General features: G+C 47.3%; 1 protein-coding gene across 1 annotated transcript; it reads left to right on the top strand.

Annotated features, from left to right (window-relative positions):
• Positions 1 to 1,046: 1,046 nt before the first annotated feature.
• Positions 1,047 to 2,008, top strand: Ado (2-aminoethanethiol dioxygenase). The gene has a single exon (XM_051152599.1). The coding sequence runs from the start codon at positions 1,149 to 1,151 to the stop codon at positions 1,917 to 1,919; it is 771 nt and encodes a 256-aa protein (XP_051008556.1). The 5' UTR covers positions 1,047 to 1,148; the 3' UTR covers positions 1,920 to 2,008.
• The last annotated feature ends 6,878 nt before the right edge of the window (positions 2,009 to 8,886 follow it).

The raw sequence follows: 8,886 nt of genomic DNA, 5'->3' as shown, positions 1-8,886 counted from the left end.
TACACGAAACCCATGTTTAGCTTTGAAAGTCCAAGAAGACCTTATTCACCGTATCTGGTATCTTCTTTTTCCAGTCACCACGTACCTCTATAAAAAGCCCAGAGAATAGTTAATCACTCCGCGGTGAACTAACTTCATGAACTGGCCCGATAGTTGCACTGCACTAGAGACTCTCATGACAGTGGTAATCTACACTGACAAAAAGCCCCCTTCCTCTTCTGGTGTTTCTCAGGCGCTCTGGGGCTGGATAAACACCAGTATATAGAACCGGGGCCATAGCAAATCAAGGCGCAGCGTCATCAGGCCCCGCCGCAAACAGCTGCGCCCAGCTGTGCTGAGGTTCCCGGCTCGTCCCCATTCACCTCCTAAAAAAAAAAAAAAAAAAAGAGAGAAAAGTATAGAAGCGCCATCCCCGAATCTCCGCGGTGCACACAGCGTGGCCCCACGAGGAGCTGAGGTTGACCCGAATCCCTATTCTCATGAGGCAAGGGTCAAAGGTGACCCTGAATGACCCAGCAGGCCCTAGCTGCACCAGAAGGCTCAGGACCCTCTTGCCCAGTTCCTCCCAACATCCCCGCCCCCCCGCACGACAGCTGCCGGAAGTGTCACCCGCCTGCGGGGATGCCGGGAGTTGTAGTTAAATGGTTCTTGCATAATAGTTAAGTTTTATCAAAAAAAAAGAAAACACCCTGCGGCTCTAGACAACGGGTTGATTGCTTTCTGCCAGGTCTTAAAAGTCCTAGTTTTCCCTTCTCCGCAGCACGCAGGCGCAGCCTCGGACTACACGTCCCAGCGTGCCCTGCGGCACGCCCGCCGCGCCCCGGCAGTCGTCGATAGTGCGGGCCGAGTGAATGGAGTTCCGCGCGTGAGGCAGCGCCTGGCACGGCCCGCGCAGCGCCTACCGGTGCCCCCCGAGCGTGAGTGCCGGCTGCGGCTGTGCGCGTGCGCACTCGCCTTTGCGCGCGGGCAAGCGCCCGACCGTTGGCGCGCTAGCGGGGGCGACCGTGCAAAGCGGCCCCGCCGGCCGGTGGTTGCGAGGCCTCTCGCGTGGCGCGGGGCTGCGGGCAGCCGTGGCGGCCGCCGGAGACCGCAAAGGGCGGCGCAGAGGCGGAGCGGGCCGGCCGCGAGCCGTGCAGGAAGCGCCAAGCATGCCCCGCGACAACATGGCCTCCCTCATCCAGCGCATCGCTCGCCAGGCTTGTCTCACCTTCCGAGGCGGCGCAACGGGCTCCGAAGCGCCCGCGCCCGGCTTCCCGGAAAACCTGAACCAGCTGAAGAGCCTGCTGACCCAGGTACGCGCCGAAGACCTCAACATCGCGCCGCGGAAGGCGCCGCCGCAGCCGCTGCCCCGCAACCTGCCGCCGGTCACCTACATGCACATCTACGAGACCGATGGCTTCAGCCTGGGCGTGTTCCTGCTCAAGAGCGGCACGTGCATCCCTTTGCACGACCACCCGGGCATGCACGGCATGCTCAAGGTGTTGTACGGCAAGGTACGCATCAGCTGCATGGACAAGCTGGACGCGGGCGCCGGGTCGCGGGCGCCGCCGCCTGAGCAGCAGTTCGAGCCTCCGCTGCAGCCCCGGGAGCGAGAGGCCGTGCGACGGGGTGTGCTGCGTTCTCGGGCCGAGTACACCGAGGCCAGCGGGCCCTGCATGCTCACGCCACACCGGGACAACCTGCACCAGATTGATGCGGTAGACGGGCCAGCCGCCTTCCTGGATATCCTGGCTCCACCCTACGACCCAGACGACGGCCGAGACTGTCACTATTACCGCGTGCTGGAGCCCATCAGACCCAAGGAGGCTTCCTGCTCTGCCTGCGACCTTCCCCGAGAAGTGTGGCTCCTGGAGACTCCACAGGCTGATGACTTCTGGTGCGAAGGAGAGCCCTATCCAGGCCCCAAGGTCCTGCCTTGAAGCTCCTGCCGCCCGGGAACTGTGGGCCAAAAATGTGCCCTGCCCTGCTCGAGAAAAGCCTGGCTGCTGGCGACCTACCATAAGGGCTCCAATCTGCTCCCTCTCCTGATCAATGGATCTCCGGAGTGACCAGAGCCTCATCTTGGGCCACCTTGGGGAGCACGGCCCAGGCACGGTTATGGGGGTGGGCGAGCGGGTGGGCAGAAGGCCCAGTGGTCACTGCCACCTGCCACTGAGGCTTTGATTTAAGAGAGTGGGGCAGGGGACCCTAAAGCGCGTCCATCTTAAAGCCATAATGAAAGTATTCTCGTTTCTCATTCTCTACAAAATAACACTAAGTGGTTTTGAATCCCTTCTCCCTTTGGTGACTAAGATTTGTTTTCTTCTACCCACTCCTTAATAGTTTTATTACTGATTGTGCGTGACCTTGAATTGTTTTTTAGTTCAAGTCATTGGTCTGGTTTACATACACACACGCACACACACCCGTAGAGTGTCTAAAGCGAGCAGTTCTGAAAAGACATCGTTCCAGCGCTGGGGTTCACCCTGGTATCTGCGTGTTGAGAACAATTTCTTCTCTTCCCCACCTCCCCCTGCTTGGCAGCCACATCTGGTGTACACTCAGGTAGCCTTTAGTAAGAAGTCCATATCTGTGATTTCCCTGATGTCAGGCCCTTCGAGCTCATTTTCCCCTGGAGTCTCCAGATCTGTTATTTGAACAGATTGTTTTCGGGGATTCACCTTTAAAGCAAAGACTGTGTTATCCTCAAGTGACTTTTTTCTTAATGTACTTACGAGATGATAAGAAATAATTATGTGTTTTCTAACCAGAAGATTCAGAGGAGCTGAGTCTGTTGTGCTTCCAGATAACTGAATGTAAAGCCACCTGTTGAACTCCATCCTCCTATTTTCTTCCAGCATCTTCCTGTGAAAGTGGGGAGGGGTGCTCTGGCCCTTTGTTTGTTTGTTTTGTATTCTCCCAAGAACCTGCTGAAGCCTGTGGTTCCAGCTGTGTTGCTGGGGTCAATATCCCAGTACTCCCTTAAACAAAAGCCAGTGCTGGCTACTCATGTCCTAGGAAGAGCTAGAAGGCCTGTAGTGCCCTGGGAGCAGGCTGCTGCCAAACAGGCAAGAAGCCCTGGGCTCAGTACTCAGCGCTGCATAAACTAAGTGTGGTGCACACCTATAGCTCCCGCTGGAGGATCCGTTCAAGGGCAGACTTGGCTACATAGTGAATCTAAGAGGAGCCCAAATGGATGGAGATGTGTGTGTGTGTACACATGTGGACTTAGAGCATCAGTGTTAGAGTAAGCCCTGTGTCGCCTCTTGCTGCAGACTCTCGTGCTGTCCGCAGCCCTGCCACTGGCTGAGGCTGGGCACCTTCATGTTTACAGATGTGTTGACACCTTAGCGTCTGGCCTTGGAGCACAGGCTCTTCCTGGCTGCTATTTACAGGCTTCCTTTTTATCACAGGCTTTTTCATAAAAACAAACTGTAGAAATAAAATACGCCCAGCTGTCTTCTAAGCCCACTTGATTGCTCATGTGGCAATAGAACCCTAATATCTGTAATAAATGGAGACTTACTGTCCTGGGCAGCAAGTGTTTGTTGACCTTTAGGGAAACTGCTCCTGACTCCAGGTATCCAGGTTACACAGCCTGGGGCTGAAGGGCTGTTTGCTCCCAGTCCAGTTAAAAGTGGTACGGAAAAGCAAATCATTGCTTGTTTAGCTTGTGGGTTTTTGTTTTGTTTTAATAAAAATGAAAACAGGCCAGAGAAGACCTATTTTAAACCTGACACAGCTACACCACCAAGGTCTTCCACCAGGGCTTCCTGAGTTAAAGTTGTTTCCCTTCGTGGAGTTAAAATGTCTCTGGATCCCTGTGACACAGCTCTTAGAGCCACTCATGTGAAAATCTAGATAGGAAGTGATGGGTTTAAACTTGACTTTTTTTTTTTTTTTAAATAGAATAGCAATGAGTGTGGTTTTCAGCCACTTACAGTTTTTGAGTTGCAGCATAGTCTAGGGTACTTTAGCCTATAGGAACTTAGTCTAGAACTAGGCTAGTAATAAAAATATGAAGGCCTTTATTGCAAAAGAGGAGGGGGAATGTTTAAGTTTGTTAAAACTAATTTGGAAGGAAAAAAATCCTAAGGTGCTTTTCAAAAGAATAACTGAAATTGTCCTGGGCTAAAGCAGCAATACTGTGCCCCTTATTAGCTCAGTGAGAGTGGGAAGCTGTTGTCTCACTCATACATCCTGTAAACTTAGAGTGACAACAGTGTAACAAGTTTCAATGAGCCACTGTAGAAAGACTATGTTCCTTATTAAGGCAAAATGTGCAGAAAAATCCCTGCACTTCTATGCATAAACTATTAGCTGTATCTGCTGCCCTTGTGTTTCCATGTAGGTCTACAATACAGATTGTAGTCTAGAAACTGGGATAAACGCTACCTTCTCCTTTCCTTTGGAAAGACCTCTGAGCACAATGGTATCAGTCACTTAACTTCTATGATGAATAATAAATGCAATAACTAGCTCATGGATGAGAACTTGTCTGTCTAAATACTCTGAAGCTTTTAAATTCCATAGTTATATCCGTGATACAATATTTCTTGTAACTTCCTACTCCTGTGAGAATTGATGGGTTTAATACCACATGCTGCTGATTAAGTGAAAAGGCCTGCCTTTTAAGTAATATATCTTACCAGTGGGAGTGAGTTCTTTGACATAACTAAGAGTCCTGCTGTCAAAATGTACACCTTTTATTTCCACACACACACACCCCTGCGTTGTCTTGTAGGTTCCTTGGTCTTGACATCCGGGAGGACTTTTTCCACTCCATTTGCAGATGAGACCAGTGCTGTAGCTCTCCTGCCCAGCAGAAGAACGCTGTCTGACTTCGGACCTCTGTCATTGCCAGTCAGCCACCCTGACAGCATTTAATACTATAACTGCAAGTATGAAGTCAACTTAGGGCTCCACAGAATGCAGATGCTCCAAATGCTCCCTGGTCCATTGCACTGAGGTTTTTGCTGTCAAGGAGGAGATCATTTGTTAACAATACCCAGTCCTTAAATGCAGGGGCATTTACATTTCTGAGTAAACTGTGTACTTGCGGGAAATAAAGGCATGTTTAAAATTATATGGAAATAATGTTGGTTATTGCGAAGTGGAGAAGGCAGGCATTACCCCTGTTGGTAACTGTGTTTAACTGTTGAAAGCCCACTGTCTATTTCATAAAGATTTTGTACCAAAAGCCAGTGACCTGCAATTTTCCGAAGACCTTAAAATTGTTTATTAAACTTAAAATAGTTTATTTTCTTGACAGTGGTCTTTGTAACAAGATGACTGAAAACACATCTGAGGGTATTTAATGTCTAATTGCACGATTTCGCTGTAACAGAAAAGGCTGCTCTTCTATTTTACCTAAAGAAAATAGCAAGAGGGCTGAAGAGATGGCTCAGAGGATAAGAGCACTCACTGGCTGTTCTTCCAGAGGACCTGGGTTCAATTCTCAGTACCCACATAGCAGCTCACAACTGTCTGTAACTCCAGCTAAGATAAAAATTATTAAAAAAAAAAAAAAAGAAAGAAAGAAAGAAAGAAAATAGCACGAAAACAAAGTTAATTTATCCTAAAAAAAAAAAAAAAAAAACTTAGGAATTTGGTGGTTGTGGTTTGGACTGGCAGCATTTTATGGGTCTGTGCCTACCTGCCTCCACATACACGCTGAACTTCTGCAACAGCTGAGAAATGTTTATAAAATAATTTGACTTGATCTCATTAGCAACTAGGACATTGAAGTTAATCTGGCTTGAGAAAGTTATTTAGGTTTAATAGACTGATACAAATCGAACCTTCTCAGTGGCATGAATCTTTAAGGAATCACTCTCCACAAAAAGCTGGAATGTTTGTAGTAGTGTCCCTTAAAGTGCAGGGAAGAGAAAAAAAAGAACCAAACTTCCTTTTCTGTGCTGGTTTCATAGGCAAATTTTTAAAGTGTCTTGAAAATTGGCCTTGAATGCTTTAAGCTGAGAAAGGTACTGCTGATACTAAGCATCTGGTGGCAAAAGCCACAAGGGGGGGGTGGGGCTGAGCGAACAGGTGTACTAATTCTTAGAGCTGGGTAGTGAGGCTGGCCACCGCACCAACGTGAAACTGATTACTTAGCCAGTGTGTTAAGTACGGAGCATTCTTTTTGTCTTGTTCTTTCCTTAAATGATACTTAGTCTTGCTTTTAAAATATTGATGTTAACTGAAATGCTCTAAAGTTTGGGAAGATGGTTAGTAGTAGATGTTCCCATAATGAAGTTTCACAGGAGAGGAAGCATTTGTTTATTAAAAGTTACCACAGGGTGCCATTGCATTACAGTTGCCAGTGTTGGATAAACAACATTGGTATTTGCAAGCCTGAATCCAGGGGAGAAATTACAAGACAAGGAAGACATCCCACACTCAAGGTTTTGAAATCTCCATCTAGTAGTTATGGAAAGAAGTTTCTACATCCACGAGATAGGGCTGAGAAAGGAGATGCAGGGGGGAAAAGCATTAGTTGCCTCCATAAATTGAATCTCAAGTCCTCGTGCTGTTAAGGGCCAAAGATGTGACCACTACTCTAAACAGCAAGCCCTTGATTGCAGCTGTCAGCTTGAGGGACTTTACCAGAACCAGAAGCAAGGGAAGGGCTTTCTGCTGAGACTGGGCAGTGATTACACCAGCAAATTATATTGCATAAAAAATAGTGGACACGGGCCGGGCGTGGTGGCACACACCTTTAATCCCAGCACACGGAAGGCAGAGCCAAGTGGATCGCTGTGAGTTCCAGGCCAGCCTGGTTTACAAAGTGAGTCCAGGACAGCCAAGGCTACACAGAGAAACCTTGGCGGGGGCTGGGGGAAAGGGGCGAATGGACATTACAAGCATTTAGGTCCAGATTTTAAGAGTAAAGATGCTAACAAAGTCCTGATCTGTTAGTAAGATAATTGGGTCGGTCAGATGCTTCTGTGTTTAAAAGAAAATCTCAAAAGGTTCCCAGTAAAAGAAACCTTGTAGTGTTTTATTTTGCAAACCATTACCTGGTATCTTGGGGAAGGCAACTTACCTATGAAGTTTAGATTGCCTTGGAGTTTTACAGCCTGCTGTTAACCTGTCTTTAACAGGCTCTTTGGAGAATTACTTCTAGATCCACCAAACTTGTGACAAATGATCCCTCCAAATATGGGCAATCATCTGAGAAGCCAGGCCTGGAGTGAAATGAGTCCCGGGGTAATTCCTTCAGCCACCCATCTATGCTGTCATCACCAGTGTCAGAGTAATTTGATCTGAAGGGATGATAGCTCTTTGAAAAAGCTTTCCAGTGGTCATAACAATTAATCCTGGAACCCAAAAGTCACTTCCAATTTGACCATGCCGACAGACTTTCCACAAAGCCACAACCTAGACTGAGCTCCAGGCCATGGTCAGAATTCTAGAAGTAGTTCTGAGATTGTCATCTCCAACTAGGCACTTATTTGTAAGTATTTGTTTTCCGGAGCTCACTCAGGAGCAGAGAGAAGCTACAGGCTGTTACGAGGGACAGAGCAGTGAGTCAGAAGTCCTCCTTACTTTTACACTAATTCAAGGGGGGAAATCCCCAAAGACTTGGCTTATGAATGGAGGTTAGAGTGTGAGGCTTGGTAGCCACAGGCTAGCAAGGAAAACATAGGTCCTGTGCTAGCCCCCTGGCTCGAGTGGTCTTTTGTGCATAGTTCAGATGTGAACAGCTGTCTTAGTTCTACCAAAGAAGTACTTCGTAGAATGACTTCTGCAGCAAAAATAAAAAATATTGTTGAAAGGTATTTATTTACACCATAGTCATAAACCATCCATTATCTGAACTCTAGTTAGTGGTTTTATGTTAGAATAGATTGTTTATTTTTCCACAACTATTAAGAACTAATAAATCAGCTGCGTGACATTATGCACATTCTCATCTGAAATTTGACTACAAAGGTAACACTTTTTAAGTCACAAAACAGAGCATACAAAAATATACTTTCTAAAAAAATCCAAATATTAATAGGCAGAAATATACAGCCATACTTAATAAACCCAGGGAGTGATTTTTTTTTCCGTAGTAAGGCATCCTGTATACATACATGCAGACCCTGTAACACTGCCCACATCACACAAGGCACCGAGGACACTTAACACAACTGCATGCAGGCATCCTATGTACATCCCCCTTTAAATAAGTTAACCTTTGACTCATTTCAAGAGATTATAAACGCTTTACATTTTTTTCCCGAAGGTTCAGAACTCGGCGAAGAACAGTGCACATCAAAAATACACAAAATCTGGATAGATATACACTGAAAAAATAATCTTTGTTTCTCAACAAAAAAGAAGCAATATTGCTTTGTCCCTCCCATCATTGCACTTCTGTTCTGAGTTTTTAGTACATATTGCTTAAGGGTTGAGACAGCTAGATAAACTTCAATTCACTGTTGTAGGGCCACAGAATGCTGCAGCCAAGACCAGACCCTGTGCACTGTACAACTTCCCCCAACTCAGTCCCAAGCCATAAAGTGCAGTGTCAAGTTTTGCTTAGTCTTTTTCGCTGTCCTCGCTCAAAAGGAATCAGCAGCTCCCAACCTACTGTAGAAAAAGTCTCAGAACAAACCTGGCATCCAGGGTCAAAATAAAGGGAAGGGCTAGCAAAACCTAGTCAGGCATCTCTCGCTCAGTCAGTACCAGACCGCAGCCCTCTAGGCCAAGGCCCCTCACCCAGACCTCTTCTGGCTCCCCATTGCTTGGAGTGGCAGTCAACTCCCCTAAGAAAGTAAAGTGGCCTAAGTTTTAGGAAGGCCTTTTGTGAGAAGGTAGGGTAGAGCTGGGCTCCATCAAGGTCCTTTGCCCACAATCACGACATGACGGGTGGAACAGGGAAGGGTGGTAGTGTTGTGCAGCTCCAACGGACAGGGG

The sequence above is a fragment of the Acomys russatus genome, chromosome 11 (genome assembly GCF_903995435.1).
Source record: "Acomys russatus chromosome 11, mAcoRus1.1, whole genome shotgun sequence".
Taxonomy (NCBI): domain Eukaryota; kingdom Metazoa; phylum Chordata; class Mammalia; order Rodentia; family Muridae; genus Acomys; species Acomys russatus.
This window is presented reverse-complemented; position numbering and strand designations above follow the sequence as displayed.